The sequence below is a fragment of the Sus scrofa genome, chromosome 12 (assembly GCF_054392235.1).
Source record: "Sus scrofa isolate SSC_HxYL_T2T_F1_AM1 chromosome 12, Sscrofa_HxYL_maternal_Yorkshire_Landrace_v2.0, whole genome shotgun sequence".
In the NCBI taxonomy this organism is placed as follows: domain Eukaryota; kingdom Metazoa; phylum Chordata; class Mammalia; order Artiodactyla; family Suidae; genus Sus; species Sus scrofa.
The window spans coordinates 19,650,878-19,676,188 of NC_139394.1; the positions used below are offsets into that span (position 1 = coordinate 19,650,878).

Below are 25,311 nucleotides of genomic sequence, written 5' to 3' on the forward strand. Positions count from 1 at the left end.
AGGACCTGACATCGGCTCTGTGAGGGTGCGGGTTCAATCCCTGGCCTCCACTTACTTAGTGGCTTAAGGATCCATTGTTGCCAAAAGCTTTAGCATAGGCTGCAGGTGTGGCTTGGATCCGGCATTGCTGCGGCAGTGGTGTAGCTCTGATTCAACCCCTGGCCTGGGAACTTCCATATGTCACAGGTGCAGATGTAAAAAGAAAAAAAAATTCTCCAGTGTCTGTGGCGGCAGGCATTCCAATGCCGTGGGGCCAGGCTGCCTGGGTTTGAATCCTGGAGCCTCCTCCACTTCCCAGCTGTGTGACCTTGTGCAGGTTACACCATCTCTCTGGGCTTCTGAATCCTCTTCTGAAAGATGCTGAAGGTGAGAAATGCCTCAGAAGGCTTTTGTGGCATCTATTGAAGGACACGTGTGAGGCAGTAGGGTCAGTGGATGAATGGCAGCTATAACTTCCCTGCCAGGGGAGCAAACGGAGGCTCAGAGAGGTGAGGGGACTTGCCCAGGGAAGTGGCAGACCCTGGAATTGAACTCAGACCCGTCTAAACCCCAAAGTCCGTGCTCCTTCTTCTGCATCAAACTGCTCCAGACTGGACAGCCACACCCCTGGGGACAATTCCCGGTTCTGCCATTTTTTATCAGTATGATTCTGAGCAGCTCACCTCATCTATCTGAGCCTCAGTTTCTTCATTTGTAAAATGTAGAGCCTAATTCTTTTTTGTGTGTGTGTGTGTGTTTTAGCCTTTTCTAGGGCCACACCCGTGTCATATAGAGGTTCCCAGGCTAGGGGTCCAATCAGAGCTGTAGCCACTGGCCTACACCAGAGCCACAGCAATGCAGGATCCGAGCCACGTCTGAAACCTACACCACAGCTCACGGCAAAACACCAGATCCTTAACCCACTGAGCGAGGCCAGGGATCAAACCGGCAACCTCATGGTTCCCAGTTGGATTCGTTAACCACTGAGCCACAACGGGAACTCCCAAGCCTAATTCTTACTTTCCCGAAAATAGGAGAGTTGCGAAGGTCAGAGGAGAAATTGTGCGACAGGTAAATCCTGGACGAAGCGGGGAGGTGAGTCTGGTTTGTGGCTATGACCACATCTCCTCTACTAGCTGGCAACACCCTGGCTGCCTGTTCTGGAAGACAGGATGCCGAGGTCATGAAGAGCGTTCGTGCAGCCTCCAGGCTGCAGTGCTGAGACCCATGACTCCTCCTTGGGGAACCCTGTGGATCTCTGGAACCAGCCAAGAGGGATAGCACTCTTCTGGTCCATGCCCATTTCGGCCCCAGTCCTGCAGCTCTGGGCTGTGGAATAGTCAGTAAGAGAAGAGCTCTGACCCCATGTGCTTGGAATGTCATCCTCCAAGAATTTTTTTTTTTTTTTTGTCTTTTTCTAGGGCTACGCCCATGTCGTATGTGGGTTCCCAGGCTAGGGGTCGAATCGGAGCTGTAGCTGCCGGCCTACGCCAGAGCCACAGCAACGCTAGATCCAAGCTGCATCTTCAACCTACACCGCAGTTCACGGCAACGCCAGATCCTTGACCCACTGAGCGAGGCCAGGGATTGAACCCTCAACCTCATGGCTCATAGTTGAAATCATTAACCACTGAGCCACGATGGGAACTCCCCCTCCAGGAAATTATATTAACCCTCCAGAGAGACCAGCAGGGCCTGGGGATTGAGTGGACTAATTGGACGGTTGAAATGGCCTTGGGGCCTCCAGGGACGGGCACCAGCCTGGAAGACCATGCAACTGTGTGCCGAAGAGAACTCCTTTGGGAATGAGAATCGCCCTGATTGCTATTTCCATGCCCAGGTTCCATGGAAACCCTGGCCTCTGGGGGTTAGGGGAAGCAGGTGGGTGAAGGTTAGGAGGCCAGAGAGCAGGTGGGGGAGGCCTGGAGGAACTTCAAGGAACTTATCTGACAGTCTTTCCCTTGCCATGGAGAAAAATGACTTGAAACCCCTCTAGAGATGAGTGTGGCGAATTGGCATGTAAGTTGGGGGTTAAAGAGCGGAAGGAAGAATCTGATTGTTTTTTTAAGTTACTGGGAAAGTGAGAATGTCACTTTGGGCCGAGAGAAACCCTTTTTTTTTTTTTTTCTTCTAGAGTGTGTCTTTCTACTATAGACGGTAGTGGGCCGCTGAGACTTGCAAAAAAAGCTTTCTTTTAATCCACCTTCCTTTTGCCAAGCAGCAGTAGAAGGGCCTTTAAATCAAATGCAATCAGCAAACTTGTCTCTTGCACTTATTCCCAGCTTCACTCCCTGGAATTTGGCACTTGATGGATGCTGGATCTGACTTAAGGCTTTTTCCAAATCCGAGACTTGGGGAATTTTGTTAACAGTGCAATAAAATAACTTCATAGTGTTATAGGAGGCACATTAAAGAAATTGTGTGTGTGCTGCTCTCTCTCCTTAAAAAAAAAAAAAAAAATACAGACAATGTTTCTTTAAAAGACTCCATCTGCAAATCCCATTAGATGTGCATATAAGGTTTCTGATGATTAATAGTTGCCTGCTCGGGTTTTGGTTGGAGGGGATGGTGTGTGTGCTGGTTAACCCCTCCCTCTCCTCTCTCACATTTCACTTCAGAAATTTGTCACTCTCTCCCCACCGCAGGATTTAAAAGTGTGTCTCAGCAGCCCTGGACCAGCTCTCTGCAGGCGTTTGCTGCAGGCTCCAGGACAAGCGCTCTTTAGCTGGTGCGTCTGGGCTGGGACAGTGAAAATGTTGAGTGTCATCAGCGACACATACACGTACAGGGGACCCCGATAGGCAAGCTGGTGCGTCGGGGGGGCCAGGAAGCCAGGAGTGAAGTCTGATAGAGGTGTGTACACACGTGTGTGGAGCCAGCCACCTGTGTGCGGACCGTAAGGAGCGACTTTAGTTTTGGTGTTTGTTTGGGGTCCTGGGTGGAATTTTTCTGTTGAACATTTTTCTCTTCTGTTTAAAAAAAAAAAAAAAAAAAAATTTTTTTTTTTTTTTGCATTTTTAACAAATTGAGTATAAAGTATACCAATCCAGCCTTTGAAAGGACTGAGACGTGGGGCAGACGACAGATGGATCCAGTGGCCAGCAGCTGCATGAGGGGCCCCCACCCCCCAGCCCCGGTCTGGGGCTGCCTTCGAAACCCCCACTCAGAAGGCAGCGGGGCCTCAGGGCTCCCCCACTACCCGCCGACCCCGTTCTCCTTCCACCAGAAACCAGACTTCACAGCGACAGCGACGACAGCGTACCCTGACTTCTCGGCCTCCTGCCTGGCGGCCACCCCGCACAGCCTGCCCCAGGAGGAGCGCCTCTTCACTGAGCAGCACCCCGCCTTCCCACAACCCCCTGACTGGCCCTTCCCTGTCTCGGAGGCCCGGCGGAGGCTCAACCCAGGCCCGGCGGGGGGCTCCAAGGAGATGGGGGCCCGCAGCCCAGGCCTGGTGGACACCACGGGTGGCCCGGGCGAGGACTACGAGGTCCTTGGGAGCAGTGCCAATGAGACGGAGAAGAAGTCAACCAGACGGAAAAAGGAGAGTTCAGGTAGGTGGCTGGGGAACAGCTGACGTTTCCTTTACTGTGTGATCTCGGGGCGGTTGCTTGCCCTCTCTGAGCCTAGGTGCCCTGACCGTAAATTGGGATCTAACCTAATCAGAGGCGGGGGACTAGACCAGTTACCTCGGAGTTTCAGGAGTCTCTGGTGATGGGGGCTATGACTATGTCCCCAGCCTTCCTGGGCCCCAGAAAAATGTGCCAGCGAGAGAATGAAACAGGATCCACATCGAGTTGGAGGGCATGTGGGAGGGAGCCTCTGGGTAGAGGCTGGCAAGGGCCGCAGAGGGGCTTTCCTGCATCTGGGCTGCCTCTGGGTCATGCTTCTCCCCACCACACCCCAGCCAGCTCCAAACAGTCCCAGAGCCCCAGGACTTGCTCCCAGGGGCATCAGCTAAAACCGAGACTTGGAAGGTTAAGATCAAGGCTGGGACCCTGGGCAGCCAAGCAGAACCAGAACTCTGTGTGTCCAGGAGGCAGAGGAGCAGGCACAGGGCGGGGATGCAAGAGGCAAGCACTGAGCTTTGGGGCCGACCACCCAGGAGGTACCACCCTACCCAGCAGGCCAGGCCCAGGCCAAAGGGTCAGCTCAGCCTGCTAAGGTCTGGGTGACCCCCAGGGCAGGCTGCCCCTCTGAGGAGCCCTCCAGAGAGAATCAGGGAGGCAGGCAGCAGAGGGCAAGCACTGGATCTTGGCGTGAAGGTAACGCCCAGCTTGGTGCTGGAGCCCCCGAGGCCAGAGGCTGGAGCTGGGCTGCTTGCTAAGATCCCAGCTAAAGTCCATCTCCTCCCCGTGGTGGGGACCTGTTTTTTCCTCATCTCCCAGTGGGACCCCCCCTAGCCCCCCACCACGGGCTTCTCTCACCTCCTGTTCACCTTTGGCCTGGATCCCTCCCCCATCTCACACAGCACAAGACAGTGCCCTGGCCTCCTGCCCCTTCTGCCCCACTGTGTCTTCCTGACAACTGCTTCGGGGTACATCTGACTGTCTGAACCTACAGAGGACCCTTCTTGGGGCTCACCAGGGGCAGGCTGAAAATGAGAGGAGCAGCCAACCAAAGAAAACATGCTCCGCTTTGCTTTACAAAGCGCTTTCAACGTAGCACAGACTTCCCGAGCATCTTCTCTTTGCCAAGAGGCCCTGGGGTTGCAGAGATGAAAAGGCGGTCTCACTCCCACCTCCAAAGAGCGCAAACGGAGAGGGAGGGGAGGTCAGCAGGTGCCTGTCTGGCAGTGGATGTGCTCTGATTCAGGGGGTTCGAGGTGCTGCAGGAAACATACCATAGCTCTTTTGAGTCCCACAGGTTTTCGAGTTTGATACAGCAGGTCTTATCAGTGACTTGATTCTTTAGGCGTGGAAAAGGAGAAACTTAAAAGTTTGAGGGGAGCACTGCTAGCAAGGAGTCAAAACAGAACGACCCATTCATCTCAAGGAAGCCAGGACTTTTCCAGTTTTAGCATTGAAAGTTCAGCACCCCAGGGACAGTTAGTCACCCAAGAAGAAAACTCAAACCCCAGACTTCAGACCCCAAACCCACCCCCTTCGGTAGATTTCAAGCACAATTCTTCATTTTGAAATATTGGGTCTCCAGGCTTGAAGAAGCCTCTCGGTGTGCTTGCAATGAATGATAAAAACCACAGCCCTCCAGGCTGCTCAGTAGACGGGCCCTTTAAGTCCCCAGTCGGCTAAATCCTGACCTATTCCTAGGCTTGGCTGGAGATGTGCCGAGAACGGGGCATTTCTGCTTCTCCTCTCCAAGAAGCTCTCAGCCACTTGGCTCTGCACCTCGTTGAAGAGCCCTCCCCTCTGTGGCGCCTGCCACCGTAGCTCCTCCATCTCTGCCCACATCCACCTTGGCTGCATCCAGGGACCTGGGAGCCAAGGGCACTGGGAAGACTCGGGCAAAGCCAAGGGCTGGATGTAGGCAAGATCATTCCGTGTTTTGGCGAGACCCAAATGTACCGTCTCTCCTTTCGGCGAGTGGCCCATGGATGGCGCTGCTCATGTGCTAAGCAGCTGGCCACCCCAGGGCACAAAGACACCTTCCTCAGAGGGTCTGTCTTTGGTCGGGGGAGGTTCCCAGCCAGGAGGGGCCCTGGGTTCTCCCTCCAAGTCCCCTCAGAAGCAGCAGAGGAGCAGCAGTCACAAAGCAGGGCACAGCAAGTTGACTCTCATTCATTCTCGGGGGGTGGGGGGGGCGCTCCAGACCCGCTCAGGTCAGCATGGAAATCCTCATTGCCCGTGACTTGCATCTTCCTTTGCAATTTAACCGAACGGGAAGGAGGCAAGAAAGATCAGCTTTGAAAGCGCCTGAAGAAAAGGGAAACCAATGAGCAGGGCTCACAACCAACTGCAGGAATCTGGAATTCAGTTCACGAGACACAAACCCACAAAGACTCCCCCACCCCCACCCCACCCTTCCAATCCTGAGCCATTGGCTGGATTCTCTATTCGAAATTTTGACAGTCTGTTCATGGTGGACTTTGGGTATTAATTTTGATTTTTTTTTAAATTTACATTAAAATATTCTTTCTCTTGATTATGTGAGTGCCTCTCGCGCCTCACCCTGGCCCCTGCTAACTATCTCTGGAAGGCTAACCAGCAGTGAGCAGAAACGTTTTTTCCATGGTGCTTCATAGTCAGGCAGCCAAGCTGCAGGATCAGCACGGTCCCTTTGACTGCATGACTTTGGGGAAGCTCTTAACTTCTCGGAGCCCCTGTTTCCCCAGCTGTAAAATGGGACTCTAACGATATCACTTTCCCCATGGAGTCACTGCGAAGGTCAAATGCTGTGATTCCTAAGATTAACCCTGTGCCTGGCATGTGAGTTCCATAAACTGAGTGGTATGAGGTCCATATGTGCAGAACAAGTCAACACTGAATCTGACAGATAGCCCTGTGTTTATGGGGATGGTGCAATTGAATATTTCAAATATGTTGTCTCAGAATTTCCTGAGTCTGGGACGTAAGATGGGGGAACTTCTTGCCATCATTATTGTCCTGAAATCCAGTGGCCACCAGTTAGGAGCCTGGAGCTCAGCGATCTGCTGGAGCGGTTGGGGTGAGGGGGTGAGTTGTGCCAGGTAAATTCATCCCACACCGGCTGACCTGGCCAAGGAGGGTGCATAACGGAGAGGTGTCTCAAGAGGAACGTTCTCTGCTCTCCCCTGTCCTTTGTCTGACAGTCCCCACTGTCCCCCGTCATTGCCTGGCAGTGGAAGTAAAGCCGATTTGCTCAGGAAAGTGGGGCTCCCTGGCCCCCACCCTGAGACCTTCTGTCAGTTCACAGCACAAGACTGATTTAAGAGACTGGTGGATGTTAACTCAGCCCAACCAGTCCCTCCCCAGGGCCAGGGGGGTGTCAAAGACCCCTGCTGGCAGGGACAGCTGCGAGGCCACTATCGTTTGCCCCCAGCCTGTCGTGGCTACCGTGGTCATCCTGAATTTATGGGAACGAAGGATTTCGCGGTGATTTCCTGATGGGGTTCAAGGGAAGGTCGCTCGTGATCAGTTGGGCTCCAGGTGAACAGATCACCCGCCTGGGAGGGCTGGATACCCGGGCTCCGTGCAGCTCTGATCACCGACGCTCTCATGTACTCACTCTGCCTTCAGCAGACTAGCTTTGTCCCCTCGGCAGCTCCAACACGTGTGTCCCCCAGGGCTCCTCCTTCCCCGATTTCCTCCCCACGAGATCTGATCGCCACTTGCACCTGCCCAGCTACGTGCACCCTTTTTCCCCTGAGGCTGAAAAACCCTTCACAGATTGGCCTCTTTCCTACCTGATTTCCAACTCCAGGCTACCCCTCCCACTTCCACCTCCACTCACCTCGCTGAGCAGCCTTGCAAACACACCCCGATTTTTCTCCCCATCACACTCCTGTTTTCTCAGTGCTTCCCTCTTACTTCAAACACCCTCTGCCCACTTATTTTGAAAGCCACCTACTCCAAGAATCCATCCTTCCTTCCTTCCTTTCTTTACTTGTACATAGCATCATTTCCGTGAAAGCTGCAGTTTGGAAGTTTCAAATTATTGGAGTTCCTGTTGTGGCTCAGTGGTAAGCGAACCCGACGAGTATCCAAGATCCCTGGCCTCACTCAGTGGGTTAAAGATCCGGCGTTGCCACAAGTAGGGTCACAGACAGGGCTCGGATCCCAAGTTGCTGTGTCTGTGGCTAGGCTAGGCCAGCAGCTGCAGCTCCAGTTTAACCCCCAGCCTAAGAACTTCCATAGGCCAAGGGTGCGGCCCAAAAGAAAGAAAGAAAGGGGAAAAGAAAGTATAGCATTGCTAGAAACTGTACTGATTTTATAAATACAGCTTATATCTTCATAAAGGAGCTCTCCTAAGATTTCTTACCATTGGACATCATGTATTTGAAATCTTTTAAAATTGCAGTCAAAAACACATAATGTAAGATGTACCATCAGAATCTTTTCTTTTTTTGCTTTTTAGGACCTGTGGCATATGGAAGTTCCCAGACTAAGGGTCGAATCTGAGCTACAGCTGCCGACCTACACCACAGCCACAGCAACACGAGATCCTAGCCACCTCTGCAACCTACACCACAACTCACGGCAATGCCAGATCCTTAATCCACTAAGCAAGGGCAAGGATCGAACCTGCATCCTCATGGAGCCTAGTCACAACCATCAGAACCATTTTTAAGTGAACTATATGCATACCGGTTGTGCAACAGATCTGTGGAATTTTTCATCTTCCAAAACTGAAACTATATCCACTGAAAAGCAACTCCTCTTACCCTCTCCGCACAGGCCCTAGCAACCAGCATTCTACTTTCATTTCTAAGAATTTAACTACATACATACCTCATATAAGTGGGAGCAAGCAGCATCTGTCTTTTCGTGACTGGCTTGGTTTACTTAGCACAATGTCCTCAAGGCTCAGCCATGTTGTAGCGTACCATAGGGTTTCATTATTTGGGAAGGCTGAATAATATTCCATGGCATGCATAAACCACATTTTCTTTGTTCACTCATCTATCAATGGCTTGCTCTCTTGGCTATTATGAATAATTCTGCAATGAACGTAGGTATGCAAATATCTCTTCCGGATCCTGCTTTGAATTCTTTTGGATATATACCCAGAAGTGGGATTGGTGGATCATACGGTAATTCTACCTTTAATTTTTTGAGAGCCCTCCCTACTGCTTTCCACAGCAGCTATATAATATTTACAATCCCACCAAGAGTGCACAAGAGTTTTAATCCCTCCACACCCTTGCCAGCATTTGTTACTTTCTGGGATTTTTTTTTTTAAATATTATTGTAGCCACGCTAATAGGTATGAGGTGACATTTCACTATGGTTTTGATTTGTATTTCCCTAATGATTGGTGATTTGAGCATCTTTGCATATGCTTATTGGCCACTTGTATATCGTCTTTGGAGAAATGTCTATTCAAGTCCTTTGCCCATTTTTAAAGTGGATTGTTTGATTTTTTTATTGTTGACTTGTAGGCCTTCTTTGTATATACTAGATATCAACCCCTTAGCAGATATACGAGCCACAAATATTTTCTCCCATTCATTCCATAGGTTGCCTTTTTATTCTGTTGATTCTTTCCTTTGAGGCACAGAAGTTTTTAAGTTTGACGTAATCCTACTGGTCTATTTTTGCTTTTGTTGACTGTGCTTTAGGTGTCGTATCCAAGAAGCCATTACCAAATTCCAACGTCATAAAGCTTTCCTCCCATGTTTGCTTCTAGGAGTTTCCTAGTTTTAGGTCTTACATTTTTAGGTCTTTAATGCATTTTTTGGTGTCTTCTGTCTTTTTAGGGCCGCACCCACCACCTATGGAGGTTCCCAGGCTAGGGTTCTAATCGGAGCTACAGCTGCTGGCCTACACCAGAGCCACAGCAATGCCAGATCCAAGCTGTGTCAGTGCCCTACACCACAGCTCACGGCAACGTCGGATCCTTAACCCACTGAGCAAGGCCAGGGATGGAACCTGCAACCTCATGGTTCCTAGTCAGATTCATTTCCACTGCGCCATCACGGGAACTCCTTTAATGCATTCTGAATTAATTTTTATCTATGGTATAAGATAAGGATCCAGCTTCATTCTTTTGCATATGGAGATTAGTTTTCTCAGCCATTTGCTGAAGACTCTCCCTTTCCCAAGTGAAGCCTTGGCATCTTTGTTAAAGATCATTTGCTCATCTATGCGAGGGCTTACTTCCCAGCCTTTTTTTTTTTTTTTTTTTTTTTTTCCTGTTCTGTTGATCTGTGTGTCTGTTTTTGGTGCCAATACCATACTCTTTTGATTACTGTAGCTTTGTAGTATGTTTTGAAATCAAGAAGCATGAGGCCACCTGCTTTGTTTTTTCCTTCTCAAGATTGTTTTGGATATTCCAGGTTCTTTGTAATTCCATACAAATTTTAGGATAGCTTTTCTTCTATTTTTGCAAAAAAATGCCATTGGGATTTTGAAAGGGATTGCACTGAATCTGCAGATCACTTTGGGTAGTAGGGACATGTTAACAACATTAAGTCTTTCAATCCATGAACGCAGGATGTCTTTCCATTTATTTGTGTCTTTAATTTCTTTCAGCAATGTTTTATAATTTACAAGTTTTTTGCCTCCTTAGTTAGGTTTATTCCTGGGTACTTTATTCTTTTTGATGCTTTGTAAATGAGATCATTGTCTTACTTTCCTATCGGATTGTTCATTTTTCATGTATAGAAACACAAGTGATTTGTATGGGTCGATCCTGTATCCGGCAATCTTGCTGAATTTATTTCTTAGCTCTAAGAGGCTTGTATGCAATCTTTAGCATTTTCCACATACAAGATGTTGTCATCTACAGAGATCATTTTTCCACCTCCTCTTCGATTTAGACACCTCTTCTTTCTTTTTCTTGCCTGATTTCTCTGGCTAGGACTTCCAATATTATCTTGAATAAAAGTGGGGAGGTGGAGTTCCTGTCGTGGCTCAGTGGTTAACGAACCCGACTAGGAACCATGAAGTTGCGGGTTCGATCCCTGGCCTTGCTCAGTGGGTTAAGGATCCGGCGTTGCTGTGAGCTGTGGTGTAGGTGGCAGATGAGGCTCGGATCCTGCATTGCTGTGGCTCTGGCATAGGCCGGTGGCTATAGATTCAATTTGACCCCTAGCCTGGGAACCTCCATATGCCGTGGGAGCGGCCCAAGAAATGGCAAAAAGATAATAAATAAATAAATAAATAAATAAATAAATAAATTTTTAAAAGTGGGGAGAATGGGCATCTTTTTCCTCATCTTAGAGGAAATGATTTCAGTTTTTCACCACTGAGTATGACGTTAGCTGTGGGCTTTCCATAGATGGTCTTTATTATATTGAGGTCATTTCCTTCTATTTCTAGTTTATCGAATGTCCAAGGATCCTTTCATGGCCCGCCTCCCCACACCCATGCCTTGTTGCTATCTCTGTTTTAGCATCAAACCACAGTTGGCCTGTATCCAGAGTTATAGATGCAGATGGCTGCCTTTTTCCTTAAACCCGAAGTGTCTGGAGGGCCGGAATGCCACCTTCCTCGCCTGTGCAGGCTCCCTCGCACCTGCTGAAACATTTTCGCACAGGAGACGCTCACTCAATAGCTGGTCAATAACCTCTGCACGGCAGGCTGGCATCGACTCATTCATCTTCTCACTTTTTGAGATTGGCTCCATCAGCCGGCATGAGGGTTTTCACCATGTGTGATGTGCTTCTGTAAAATGCATCAGGAACTTTTATAGTCTCACTCATGAAAAAGTGTGCAGAAAACCAGACTTCAATCATAAAACCAGCGCGGGGTCAGGGTGAGTGTGAGGGTCAGAAAGATGCATAAACACACCCACATGCAGGCTGGGCTGACTCACAGGAATCCCTCACGGGGTCCTGGGGTCAGATCCCAAGTACTGCCATGGCTGGGAAGCACATGGAGCTGCTGTGGCTGAGCAATAAAGGTGACCCACCATGGCCAGGCAGTTGGGGAGGGGGTCGCTCACGGCGGGGCAGCTAGAGGCCCAGCTGCCACAGGGACAAGGGGCTGTGCTCTCCAGTCTAGAGGCAAGGGCATCTTTTTCTAATTTGCAGAGAGGTCCCTGTGGGCTTGAGTCAGCCTTGCCAAGCACCCCCGTGGCCCTGCTCCCTCTGGCTCCTCAGTGGTAGGCACGGCTGCTACAGGGAATCGGGGGGGCATCTTAGTTTGCTTGGGCTGCCACAACAAAATACCCCAGACTTGGTAGCTTAAACAGCAGACACTTATTTTTCCCACAGTTCTGGAAGCTGGAAGTTAGAGATCAAGACGTTGGCAGGTCTGGTTTCTCCTGAGGCTTCTCTCTTTGGTAAACAGTTGCCATCTTGTCATGTCTTCAATGTGGCCTTTCCTCTGTGTGATACTTCCTCCGTGTTTCTCTTTGAAGACATTAATCAGATTAGATTAGGGCTCACCCCTACAGCACCATTTTTTTTTGTAACTTTTAAATTTTGGGGGCCACACCTGAAGCACATGGACGTTCCCCGAGCCAGGGATCAAATCCCCACCCCAGTAGTGACAATGCCAAGTCCTTAACTGCTATGCCACCAGGGAACTCCAAACCCCAGCCTCATTTTAACTTAGTCACCTCTTTAAAGACCCTGTCTCCAAATATGGTCACATTTGGAGGTACACTGGGGCTTAGAATATCAGCATATTGATGGGGGGGGGCATGATTCAGCCCATCAACAGAGGGTACAGGGACAAGGTGCTAGCAGTGGCACAAATGCTCCAGTTAAAACCCCCTCTGTCAGCCCCTCAGAGGTGCCCACGACCTCAGAGCCAGCCTGGGGTCCTCTGACCCTCCAGCTGTTCCATTCACATGCAATATTGTTTCTGGCTACAAGCAGCTCCCCGCACTGTTATCTAACACCCGTAAGGAGAGAAGAAAAAAGTGGTCTTAGGAGGGACTCTCTAAAGAAGCAGACAGTTTGACAGAGGAAGAAGGAAAGGAGGTGATAACGAAATAAATGGACAACCCCAGTGAGTGTCACCAGGTCACGAGCATGACACTGAGTACCAGACTGGGTGACCTCAAATACACACCCACTCCCTTCCGAGGGCCAGGACTCAAGGCCCCCGAAGACCCCCTGGGACCAGCTCCCCCAGGGCCCACTCTGCTCACAGAATCACACTGCCCTGGCCTCTGGCCAAGATTCCTCTCCCAGCTCCCTCCTTGTATATGTCACGTTTTTCCTTGAATTCAGTGGTGGAGGGACAGTGTAAGCCGTGGGGCCTGGGGCCTGAGGCCTACCCTTCCTTTGGTGACAGCTGAGGTGACATCTGGAACTTATAAACACAAACAAAGCCCAGCGCTGCCCACGCCTCCCCCGACCATCTCGGAAGTTTGCTGCTGCTCCCACCTCTCATCACCACTGCCCTCGACTCCCTCCACGCCTCTGCTCCCCTCTTCTGCCAGCCCCACTCCCCACCTCCTCACCCAGCCCACCCTACTCGCCCTCACCCCCCCCACTGCTCCCCCCCCCACCTGGCACTTAAGCCAAGAGGACTTTTTAGCTCTAGGCATGCCCATCCCAGCAAACATTCCTGAATCCCCCAACCCTACTGCTAGGCTCCTCGCAGAGGCTGAGAGCCCTGCCTTGCCTCTTCAGATCCCCAAGGGAGGGGGAAAGGGCCAGGACATTGAGGTGGGGTGGGACCCAGAGAGAAAGGCAGGCCAGTCCCTGGAAGCCAAGGGGGTCTGGATGCAAACGCCCAACTGGCCTTGGGCCTGGCTCTTATCTCTTTTGAGGGTTTGACTCCTCCCTCTGAAGTTGAAAATATTAACACTGGGAGCTCCCACTGAGGCTCAGGAGGTTAAGGACATGATGTAGTCTCTGTGAGGATGTGGGTTCCATCCCTGGCCTCACTCAGTGGATTAAGGATATGGGGTTGCCATGGGCTGCACCATAAGTCACAGATGCAGCTCAGATCTGGTGTAGCCTTGGCTGCGGTATAGGCTGGCAGCTGCAGCTCTGATGCAACCCCTAGCTCGAGAACTTCCACATGCCACAGGTGCAGCCATAAAAGGAAAAAGAAAAAGAAAAAAATATATATATATATAAATTAGTGAGGACATGAAAAGTCTGCACTGTGACAGCCAAGGAGGCTACAGACACCATTTTCAGAGGATTTGCCATCATGCCCCAAATATCCCCTCACACTTCCCTCCCTGGGGAGTCCCGGGAGACCAACCTGGACCCAGACCCAGATAGCATCTCTGAAGCAAGCACAACTCCATAGTCACCAACCCCACAGCGCAGTGTGATATATGTGGTAGCTGTAGTCGGGACTGGTCCCAGGGGACAAGCCATTTCGTCTCTGCATCTTACTTTCTTCATCTGTTCAATGGGCTGATGTATACCTTACCTTCCTCGCAGAATAATTAAGAGGATCCAATAGGAAGCTGCCTAATATTGTGGAAATAGCTTCCTATCAAGGACCCCTGCATTCTCAGCCCAAGTCAGCTGAGAATTTGCTGTGCACCTTCAGGCAAGTCTCTTACCGTCTCTGGGCTGGCTTGTAAAATGACAAGGCCACATCAGGTCATCTCGAAGCCCCCTTCCTGTTCTACTGTTCTATGATCCTGTAGTACACAGGGAAGCCCAAAAGCGGTTCAGGTCTGGGGAGAAGAAATCCACTGTGGACTACAAAGTGCTCCTCGAATACGGGACATGTTCTGTCTCTCGGGGCTTGGATAGAAATTTATGTTAAATGGCTGAGAGGGCTGCGGAGTAGGAATACAGGACTCCAAAAAGACATGTTCCCCAAGGTCTGTCTGAACCTCCTCGTGGTTCCGATAAAGCTGTCTGCTAACTTTAAGAAGGCCTGCCAAATGTGACAGCTATGTATGAAATAATTTTCCTTGGATAATGGTAGAAACCGCAATCACACACACACACACACACACACACACACACACACACATCCTGTTTGCATTTCTCTGCGCGCTGTGGATCGTTCCATCGTGGCTGTGCTCCCTCTGAGGGTGTGCGGGGCGGCGGCGGTGGGGGATGTGGGGGGGTGGCCCCTCCTTAACCAGAGCAGCAGCCAGCTCAGCGCCAGCCTCCTCCTTCGGCCATCCTGGAAGAGGCATCCTGAGGAAGAATCAGGGGGACTGATGGGGCTTGTCACTCTGATCAGTTCTGGTCACTGTGCCTGGAAGTGACAGGGGCCAGAGACCCAGATTCGAGCACAGACGTGACAAAGCAGTGAAGGAGGGAAAATAGTTGAAAAGCCAGATATTTCAAAGGCATCCTGGAGTTCCCTTTGTGCCTCAGCGGGTTAAGCACCCGACTAGGGTGTTCCCACCGTGTCTCAGCAGTAACGAACCTGACCAGGATCCATGAGGTTGCCGGTTCAAACCCTGGCCTTGCTCAGTGGGTTAAGAATCCGGCATGGCCGTGAGCTGTGGTGTAGATCACAGGTTCGGCTCAGATCCTGCATTGCTGTGGCTGTGGTGTAGACGGGCAGCTGCAGCTTCCATCCAGCCTCTAGCCTGAAAACTTCCATATGCCACAGGTGCAGCCCTAAAAAGAAAAAAAAAGGCACCCCTTTCCCCCAGCTCTGGAGACAGGGTGCCTGGAGAAGCATCAAACTTTACTTCTGCCTGAGTCATCACTCCCACATCATCTCCAGTAGAACCTCTTCTGATGGTTCTTTCAAAAGGCATCTCAACTGTGTGCCAGGCACTGTGCTAAGTGCTAACACATGTTACCCGCCTCCTTCTACCTCCGCAGCAGCCTTCTGATCACAGTGGGCACAGCTATTCTGTTTTACAAATGAGGAAACTGAAGCTCAGAGAACTTTAAGGGACTTGCCCAAGGTCAGAGAGCTCTTTCTTGGAGCCAGGGAAGGCCCAGGCTCTCTAACGGGTCCTCAGAAATCTCTGCAAACACAGCTCTCCTCCACACAGCTCCACGCTTAGGGAGATTTGTGTGTCAGAGGGAGAGAGAAATTTCCCAGCAACAGCCCTGATCTTTGGGCGGAGGATGTGGGGAAGGCTGCTGAGGGCCTTGGGACGAGACACACACACACATGGGGCCAAGACAAGACTCTCTGAAACTGGGGAGTTCCCAGTGTAGCTCAGTACTAACAAACCGGACTAGTATCCATGAGGACATGGGTTCAACCCCTGGCCCCGCTCAGTGGGTTAAGGATCTGGCACCACCGTGAGGTGTGGTGTAGGTAGCAGATTCAGCTCAGAACCCAAGTGGCTGTGGCTGTTTTGTAGGCTGGCATCCACAGCTCCGATTGGACCCCTAGCCTGGGAACTTCCATATGCTGCCATCCTAAAAAGCAAAAAAAAAAAAAAAAAAAAAAAAAAAAACTACTGACACTGGAAGAGACCTCGGATTCCATGCCAGGCATTCTCAACAGAAGAGGGAGTAGGGAGAGAAGAGGGAGTCAGGGTTGCACACTGGAAAAAAACTCTGACGTCAGCTCCGCAGGAGAAAGACAGCCCAGCCCAATCCCATGCTTCACCCATGGGGAAATTGAGGCCCAGAGAGGAGAGGGGGGTCCCCAACAAACGTGTACTCTCCTGGGATCAAACCATCTTGGGGTTAGTGTGCATACACGCTGTGCATGTGAGCAGGCAGAACCCACGCTCCCTGGCCAGAAGTGGCATGAAAATGCCCATTGTTTTTCTTTCCTTTTTCCTATTTTGATGAAAATGTTGCCGTTTCCTATACTACTGCAGAACCAAAAGAACCATAACTTCCACTTCCGTTGTCCTAGCTTGCTTGCCATACTTCTGGCCCTTTCGCTCTTTCTTTCTTTCTTCCTCTCTTACTTTTTAGGGCCATATTGGTGGCATATGGGGGTTCCCAGGCTAGGGGTCGAATAGAATTGGAACTACACCTGCCGGCCTACACCACAGCCATTGCAACTTGGGATCCGAGCCGCCTCTACGACCTACACCACAGCTCACGGCAATGCCGGATCCTTAACCCACTGAGCAAGGCCAGGGATCCAACCTGCAACCTCATGGATCCTAGTTGGGTTTGTTAACTGCTGAGCCACGAAGGGAACTCCCCTTTTGTCATTTCTTATAATGACAGAAATTCTTATCTTTCTGGGCAGCTGATGAGGGACAAGGCCTTTAGCAGGTGTTGCCCTGAGGTTCACACAGGGATTCAGAATTTGGTTCCCCGCTCACGCTGAAGCCTCAGTACCTAAATCAGGACAATAAAAGATGGGAGTGGAGAATGGATGGAGAGGGTGTGGCCTGGCTGATAATGGTCAGCTGTCCCCATAACCCATCCAAGACCAGCTCCAAAGGGCTCCTCCCCCTATGGGCCCTCCTCTCTCTGAGGAATATGAGCAGGGCTCTGGAGGGGGTTGGGTTGTTTGGGAGGATCCCACAGGCAGCTGTGCTCATCTGAGCAGCCTGGGGAGAAGGGGAGGGTGGGTGTGGGCATCAACCCAGGACAGGACACCCAGGAGCCCTGGGGGTACAGACAAGCAGGGCTGCATGGTCCAGGTCCAGCCCCCAGCCAACTGGCCAAAAGATGGAGAACCTGACGCCAGAGCAGATGGACTTTGCTCTAGGCAGGCGGATCTCAGTGCTGCTGCCCCTTAGCTGGCTGGCACACTGGGCAAGGTCCTGGGCCTCTCTGGGGCAGCTTCTGCCTCTGTATACAGAGAAGGATTTAGCAAGTACCTCCTGTGTGCCAGGTACAGTAGCAAGTGAGAAAAAGCAGTTACATCCCCTGGGAGAGAGAGCTATTAATCAAATTATCACACAAATCCACCCAAGAAAGCCAAAGGGATAATAATAGTACCTACTCCTACGGGTGTTGTGTGGGGAGGATTAAAACCCTGACTGCATCTTAGCTAAGTGGAAGCCTTCGAGAAAGGACAGCTGCTCTTATTCCAGCTCCTTAGATGGCTTCTCAAGGAACTGGAGAATCGAAAGAATAGTTTATATTTGTCCAGCTCTTTGAAGTTTTAAAAGCATTTTCCGCAGCTGGTCCAGGCTTCCCAGCAACGCTGAGAGGTAGACTTCTGGCTGAGAGGGCTGACGCTCAGACTTCTTCAGAGGCTCCAGCAAGAAGGTCCAGGATTCAAACCTCGGCACAGGGCGGGGGTGGGTCTGACACCCCTGCTGCTGCGAAAAGGAAGCGCTGGGCAGCCCTGAGCCCCCAGACAGGGGCGGATGGCAAAGGAGCTGTGTGTCCCGACCTTGCTCTGGGCCCGCAGGCTGGCATGTGCCCCGCCCATGGTCGCCAAGGCTGAGGACTCCTGGGGGACCCGGCCCGGCGGCGCGTACTTCCCTTCCAGCCCCCGCTCCGCTTCCGGAAGGGTCTGGGCAGGCTGCCCCGCCGCGGAACTCGCCCCCTTCCTTCCCGGCCCCCGGGCGCGCCCAGCAGGTGGCCCACCCAGACCGGGGCGGCGCGGGGAGCCAGGCATCGGGGCTGCGGGGGTCGGGGGAGGGGGGGCGCCTTTCTTCCGCCTCCTTTGCTCCCCCCGGGGACGCCGGGCGGGGGCAAGCGTCTCCCACTTCTCTGTCCCATGCGCCTCCTGCTACTCCCCGCCCTTCTCCCTGGCTCCCCGCGGCGCGTAGCACGTGGGCGGAGGACGTGCAAAAGAAAAAATCAAGGGGACAGGCCCGGCTTGCTAACGTCCCCAACGCGATTGCGATTGCGGGGTGGACGAGGGGGGCTCCACATCCCCACCTCTCTCGGCTGCTTCCCTGTCTGTAAAACAAGGGCAATGAAGTGAAAGATTTCTAACTTGCAGAGAGCCCTGCGTGAAAAATATTTCCTGGAGCCCTTCCCCGGCCACGTGGCACGCATCCGTAGCGAATTGTGTGGGTGTGGTCGTCTCGTTCCTGGACGCCTCTCCCCCCACCGCCACCACCAAAGTGAAGTAGAGCCGCCCCTTACCCTGCTCCGGAGATCACCATACCGTCACTTCTGTGTATACCACACTTTACAGTTTGTAAACCCTTCCTGCATATATTTTATCGGAACAGTGTGGGTGTCAAACTGCCTGAGTGTGTATCCTGAGCCTGTCCCTCACTGGCCAGATGAACTGGATGAACTTGGACAACTTGCTTCACGTCTCTGGCCTTGGTTTTCTGGTCTATAAAATGGGGCTGCTCCTAGAACTTAACTGGCTGAGTTATTGCGAGGATTCCGCGGCCGATACATGTAAGGTGCCTGGTCCCTGCAGCCCTGTTAGCAGCTATGATTGAGCCCCTGCGGGGTCTAGCTCAGAGCTTCCTTCATGGATGAAGTTTCCAGACTTGGCCCCTCCAGGTGTCAAAGCCGAGAGAAGGAGAAGAAACATAAAGCAGTTCTTCTCTCTCTCTCTCTCTTTTTTTTAAGGGCTGCACCTGTGGTATATGGAGGTTCCCAGGCTAGGGATCGAATGGGAGATGCAGCTGCTAGCCTATGACACAGCCACAGCAATGGGGGATCCGAGCTGCCTCGTGACCAAAACCACAGCTCACAGCAACGCCAGATCCTTAACCCACTGAGCCAGGCCAGGGATCGAACCTGCATCCTCATGGATACTGGTCAGGTTCGTTACAGCTGAGCCACAATGGGAACTCCGCAGCTCTTCTCAATTTACCAATTTACATGGGCACACAACTCCCCTGGGGATCTTGCTAAAATGCAGATTCTAATTCAGTAGGTCTGAGGTTGGGGGGACAGGGCGGAGTGGGGGCGGGGGAATCCTGTAAGTCTGATCAGCTCCCTCCAGGCCCTGTTGCTGTTGCCACAAGAGCACCCTTTGAGTAACAAGGTCTTAGAGCAGCGGCTTGTAACCTTGACTTTGTGCCAGAATCATATGGAAGGCTTGTTAAAACTAGTAGCTGGGACCCACCCCCAGAGATTCTGGTTCAGCTGGAGTGCAGTGAGGCCCAAAGATTTGCATTTATGAGTTCCTATATGATGCTGATGTTGCTGAGGACAGAAAACCTTTCTTTTAGAGCATCTTGTGCCATCGGCTTAGAGCCACTACTAATGTCAAGCTGGGTGTGGCCTGAGTGGTAGAGATGGTTAAACAGCCCAGGGCAGCTTCTTGTGTTTTGGGAATTAAAAATAGTTTTGGGCCAGGACACTTGAAGTTGGGATCCAAAAAATGTTCTAATTCTCTGAGGGTTAAGACACTGGAAGGAATGATAAAGGGACTCTGTGGGTGCTTTCGAAGCATCCTTTAAAAATAAGAGAGACGGGGAGAGGCTGTGCCATTACTTGAGGACAAAAGACAGGGAACTAAGGTCCCTGTGGCTCACATCTTCCTGTTTGGGGCCCTCTGCCCCTAGACAATCAGGAGAACCGAGGAAAGCCAGAGGCCGGCAGCAAGGCTCGCAAGGAGCGGACGGCCTTCACCAAGGAGCAACTTCGGGAGCTGGAGGCTGAATTTGCTCATCACAACTACCTGACCCGGCTCCGGAGATATGAGATCGCCGTGAACCTGGACCTCTCCGAGCGTCAGGTGCAGCCCAGGGGACCCCCCTCCTGTTCGTTTGGTTGTTTGTTTATCTGTCTTTTATCTTTTTAGGGCGGCACCTGTGGCATATGGAGGTCCCCAGGCTAGGGGTCGAATTGGAGCTGTAACTGCCAGCCTACACCAGAGCCACAGCAACGTGGGATCCAAGCCACATCTGTGACCTACACCACAGCTCACAGCAGTGCCGGATCCTCAACTCACTAAGCGAGGCCAGGGATCGAACCTGCATCCTCATGGATGCTAGTTGGGTCCGTTAACCACTGAGCCACGACAGGAACTCCCCCTTTCTCTTCTGACTATCCCTCCTTTCCTGTGCATTCTCATCCTCCTCCCCACTCCCTCCTCCCAGAACCTTCTTCTTTCTCTTCTTCCTATGCCCAGTCCAGTGGTTCTCAACTCTTGACTGTACCTGAGAATCACCTGTGGACGTTCTAACAGCACCAGGGTCTTGGGCTCCACCTGAGAGATTGTTTTCATTGGTCTGGAGTGGAGTCCAGGCATCAGAATTCTTCAGGGGTCCCCCAGGTGATTCTCACATGCAGCCAGAATTGGAACCTCTGAGCTGGTTAGCCCCAAACTTGAGTGTGCAGTGGAATCACCCAGGCCCTTGTTTAAAATGGAGATTCCAGGAGTTCCTGTTGTGGTTCAGCAGTTTAAGAACCGACTAGTGTCCATGAGGACGCGGATTCGATCTCTGACCTCGATAGTGGGTTAAGGATCCGGCGTCACCGCAAGCGGCAGTGCAGGTTGCAGATGCAACTCGGATGTGGTGTTGCTGTGGCTGTGGCGTAAGCCAGCAGCTGTAGCTCCAATTCAACCCCTAGCCTGGGACCTTCCATATGCTGCAGGAGCAGCTGTAAAAAACTAAACCAAACCAGAGATTCCAGAGTTCTGGAGAGCGACCTTGCAGTAATGATGATTGGAACTAGGAATCTGCATTTCTGCTAAGTTCCCCAGGTCATTTCGATAAGCAGCTTGTTCCTGGGCACACTCTGAGGGGAAAAAAAAAAATCCCTAACCCCTTGTTTGGGGCTTCCCCTCAGAGCTTTTCACCCATACTCACGGGACCCTGGGACCTCTGGGACATGCCTTCGCCTCACCTCTCTGGTCTCCATCTGTAAAACAGGGTCCTAACCCCACCCTGCAGCTTTACCTGCAGGGAAAAGCTGAAGCTCCGATGAGAAAATTCCAGACCAGAGCTATCTAAGCTGAAAAGTGCTTTATCAATGTGCCTAAGGGTGAGGCTGGGGATCCTCTGCTCCTAGACCCTTGGGTAATCGAAGCTAGAGGGAGGGGGTGTTGGCAGAGGAGGGGCGGGGCTTGTGAGAGGGGGTGGGGCCAATGCAGAGCAACTTTCGGAACCCATCCTTCTGCCTGTCAGGTTTTCTTTTTCTGGAGACAGCAGACAGGTCTTTGGTCAGATTTGTGGGTCCTCCCTTTGGTCTCAACTCCTGGCACCTTTAGAGGCATGGGGAGGGACAAGCAGAGTTTCCAGCTGGAGTCCCTGGGGCTGCACCCCAGAGCGTCGGCATAAGGAGGTGGTTGCCCCTGCCCTGAAGTGACTGCGCTCCTGTCTTTCCTTCCTCAGGTCAAAGTGTGGTTCCAGAACCGAAGGATGAAGTGGAAGCGTGTGAAGGGCGGTCAGCCCATCTCCCCGCAGGGGCAGGACCCCGAGGATGGGGACTCTGCCACTTCTCCAAGTTCAGAGTGAGATTCTCCAGGGAGAGAAACACACTGAGGACTGAGCCCCCTACCAACTCTCCCCACCCAGTCCCACCTCCACCTTCTCCCCGTCCAGTCAGGGCAGCCCCTCCTCATAGTGCAGTGACTCTTGGATAGGAAGCTGCCCAGGGTTCCTGAGAGCCTTGAAGTTTCCCAGGAAGTTCCATCCAGCATTGCTCTGTCTTAGCAGCCCTTCCCCAGGGCCTTTGCTTCCCACCATGCTCACGGGGTCAATCATACAGCAGCCAGATCGGACCTGAGTAAATCCGAGGAACAGCTCAGGGACACTGTTTCTTGGTGTCTTGGGGTCTCTTGGCAGCCGCCCATACCACCTCTTGCCACCTTCCTGCTCCACGTGTGGATACCTGGCCTGCTGGGACAGGAGCCTTGGGAACACCTGGTGATTCACGAAAGCAGATGCCCTCAAAGAAAGGAAAAGAGACACTTATTCCTCCTGCACCACCCTTCCTTTCTGCGTCCTGTAACTGAGGCTGTGGGGGCCCTCAGTTATCCTCAAACTCCAGGAGAAACCACCGTGAGGACGTTTGGAGACAGAAACGTAGCTGCTGCACATCAGAAGCCATCCCTGTCTCTAAGCTTGCTGGCTACGTGGGCGAGTTCATGAGCCCTGGCTGGAAGCAGACAATCAGGGGACCAGCCTGGTGGAGGTCTCTGTGGGTCCCCAGAGACCTGGCTTGACTGGGTGACTGAGAATGGACCCACAACAGCACCTACTTCTTGAAAACCCATTCTGAGCTACCCCTGGGACTGTTGAGCAGGGCCCCAGAGCCCTGGAGCAGCTATTCCTTTTAAATCTCTCATTTCTGGACTTGAAAAACCTATCCCGATGCTCACACCCTTGAGATGAGGCCTGGAGGGGGGAGCCATCAGAGTAGGGCTGCTGGGTGAGGGCCTAGAAATGTGGAACCCTGGAGTGGAAGGTTCTAGAAATGCAGTATCCTGTGCTTCAGTGAACTCTTACTACCGAACAGGAACAACAAGAAAAAGTCCCTGTCTCTCTATGGGATGCATCCGAGCCCCTCTGACATGCTCCACAAATGCCATTGTTATGGGAGGAGCTGCCAAGTTTAAGTGTGTGAACTGCCCAGAAGCCCTGGGGTGCCACTCCTGGACTGTCGGCCAAACAACCTGAGGTAACTGAAGCCTTGAGAGAGGCCCTCTGCTCTGTCCCCCAACACCAGCTGGTGTTGCCGAGGGAGGTCAGCAAGAGTTTGGAGCTCTCGTGTGTAGACATAATCACTCACGGGTGAAAAGAACCCCACCTCCCCATCCCAAAAGGACAGACGCCGTGGGAAATGATTGCCTAATGAGATGGCTGCTTGGAGCATGTGTAATTTTTTCTAAAGCATACTTCATCTATTTTCTTTAGATTACATCAAGTTAACTGTGTAAGGTCAATTCACTTAGTAAGAAAACTCTTTGAGAAATAAAATCAATAAAAAAAAAAAGCCACGTTCCCAGGCCTTTTTGCTGGCAGCGCACACAGCTCTGTGGGCCAATCTCTGATGCTGGTGTAATGATGAGCCGGAAAGATCTAGAAGCAATGAAAAAAAGGAAGAAATCCTCTAGATCGAGGTATCCCTTGGTTTTTCAAAAGGTGGGGGTGCAAATGTAATTGATGTAAAAACAAGAAAACTTATTGTCCTTGCAACTCTATTGTCTTCGTTCCCCTTTGTAAAATTTTAGCTTTCCGTCTCCCTAACCTATGGCTTATCAAATAGTCCAAGTTTTGTAAGCAAAAGGTGAACTCTTGTTCATAAAGGAATCTTGACCATAAACTAACCATCCCTAATTTTTAAATTCAATGGGGGGGTTGTTTTTCAAGGTGCAGCAATATACACCAACGGTAATAAAAATGAGATATGAAAAAATGTCCTCAATCCCACATGCTTTTACTTAAAAAAGATGGGTCTCAGCAAGCTGTCCGGGACTGGCTAGAGAGAGGGGAGGGAGGGAGCTCACGGAAGAGACCCGGCTGGGCTTTGGCACCGAGGCAGTCTGGGCTCATTGTGGGCGGTGCCCAGCAATGACACCATCAGGAACTGGCAGAGGAAAGCAGACCCACCAGAATCAAGGTGCCAAAGGGAAGGTCCAGGTTCAAAGCCAAGAAGGCAGACACCCTCAGGCGCTCCAACACCCCTTCCTAAATCAATTCCTGTGGCTTTAGAGGACATCTTCTTGTGGTTTTCTTATCTGTCTAGAAGTTTCCTTCTCTGTCTCGCATGCAGACTCAGTCTCCCGTTCTCCGTGCTTTTGCCCCCACTGCTGGTTCCCAAGCTTTCCTTTTTCTGCCCACTGCTGTTTTCCCCTGCTTCTGGCCCTCCCCAGATGATCCCATCTGCCCACACTGTTTTAATTGTGGTAAAACGTACCCAACAGAAATATTTAGCCTTTTGGGGGAGTTCCCTTCACGGCTCAGGGGTTAACAATCCCGATTAGGATCCATGAGGAGGCGGGTTCGATCCCTAGTCTTGCTCAGCAGGTTGAGGATCTGGCGTTGCCATGAGCTGTGGTGTAGGTGGCAGACACTGCTCCAACCCTGCGTTGCTGTGGTGTAGGCTGGCGGCTGTAGCTCCAATTCGACCCCTAGCCTGGGGACTTACATATGCTGCAGGTGTGGCCCTAAAGAGAAAAAAAAAAAAAAAAATGCCGTTTTTAAGTGTGCCGTTCTGTGGCATTGGGTACTTTCACACTGCTGTGCAACCACTGCCGATACCCATCTCCAGAACGTTTTCATCTTCTAAACGAAACCCTATACCCATTAAGTAATAACCCCCTTCTCTCCTCCTTTCCATCCACCTACATTTATACAGTGGTTATTCTGGGTTGGGCACTGTTCTTAGTACTTTACACATACAAACTAAATTAATTCCCTAACAATCCTGAGAGATAGGGCTGCTATTCCTGTCTTACAGATGAAGTAACCAAAGCAGAGAGAAGTTGAGAAAACCCCAAGAGTTTTTATAGCCCATTAGCAGCTGTCGTAGGTCACTTGGTGGGGCTCAATTATTTTCTTCCCTCTCCACCTGGGAACCCTGACCATTGCCACATCTGTCTCTTCTGTGGAAACAGTGTGTGTCCACACCCCAGTGGCATCAGCCTTGTCCACGTGACCTGTTTTGGCCAATGGAATGTGAGCAGAGTGCCTGTGCCCGGTCGATGCAGAAGCTTTAGAGTCATTGTGTGGCTCTGCCATTGCTCTTTTCCTTTTGTGTGAGGCTGAGAAGGGGGTTCCACCTGCGAATCCAGAGTGAGAAAGATGTGGAGAAAAGCCAAAACCAGCCCGCAACCTTCATCTATGTCAATGAGGATATGAAAGTTTTCTGTTATAAGCCAGGGTCTTTTGTCACTGCTGCACCACCTCACCGACACTGACCACTCCAGGGATGACACTGGAATTTACATCTGGCATTCTGGCACCAGACCCACTTTCCGCTACCCCTGATCTGGGAGCTTAAAGTTTCACATTCTGTGGCCTACTGCCCCTTGCCACCGAGATGACGACAAGCACCTCAACTCAAAATATCTGCAGGGGAACCCTCCCTTCCCG

General features: G+C 51.4%; 1 protein-coding gene across 3 annotated transcripts; it reads left to right on the plus strand.

The window, feature by feature from the left end:
* Positions 1-2,656: 2,656 nt before the first annotated feature.
* Positions 2,657-23,539, plus strand: MEOX1 (mesenchyme homeobox 1). Of its 3 annotated transcripts, XM_084984441.1 has the most exons (4): positions 2,657-2,707; positions 3,206-3,533; positions 19,831-20,003; positions 21,607-23,539. In XM_084984441.1, exons 2-4 carry the CDS (start codon positions 3,410-3,412, stop codon positions 21,727-21,729), a joined length of 420 nt encoding a protein of 139 aa, XP_084840567.1. In that variant the 5' UTR covers positions 2,657-2,707; positions 3,206-3,409; the 3' UTR covers positions 21,730-23,539. The 3 variants fall into 3 exon arrangements, 2 of the variants coding, with proteins under 2 accessions (XP_084840567.1, XP_003131424.2); XM_003131376.6 differs by having other exon boundaries at positions 2,657-3,533; XR_014821113.1 differs by lacking the exons at positions 2,657-2,707; positions 19,831-20,003; positions 21,607-23,539 and adding an exon at positions 4,181-7,804 and having other exon boundaries at positions 2,928-3,663.
* Positions 23,540-25,311: the final 1,772 nt, after the last annotated feature.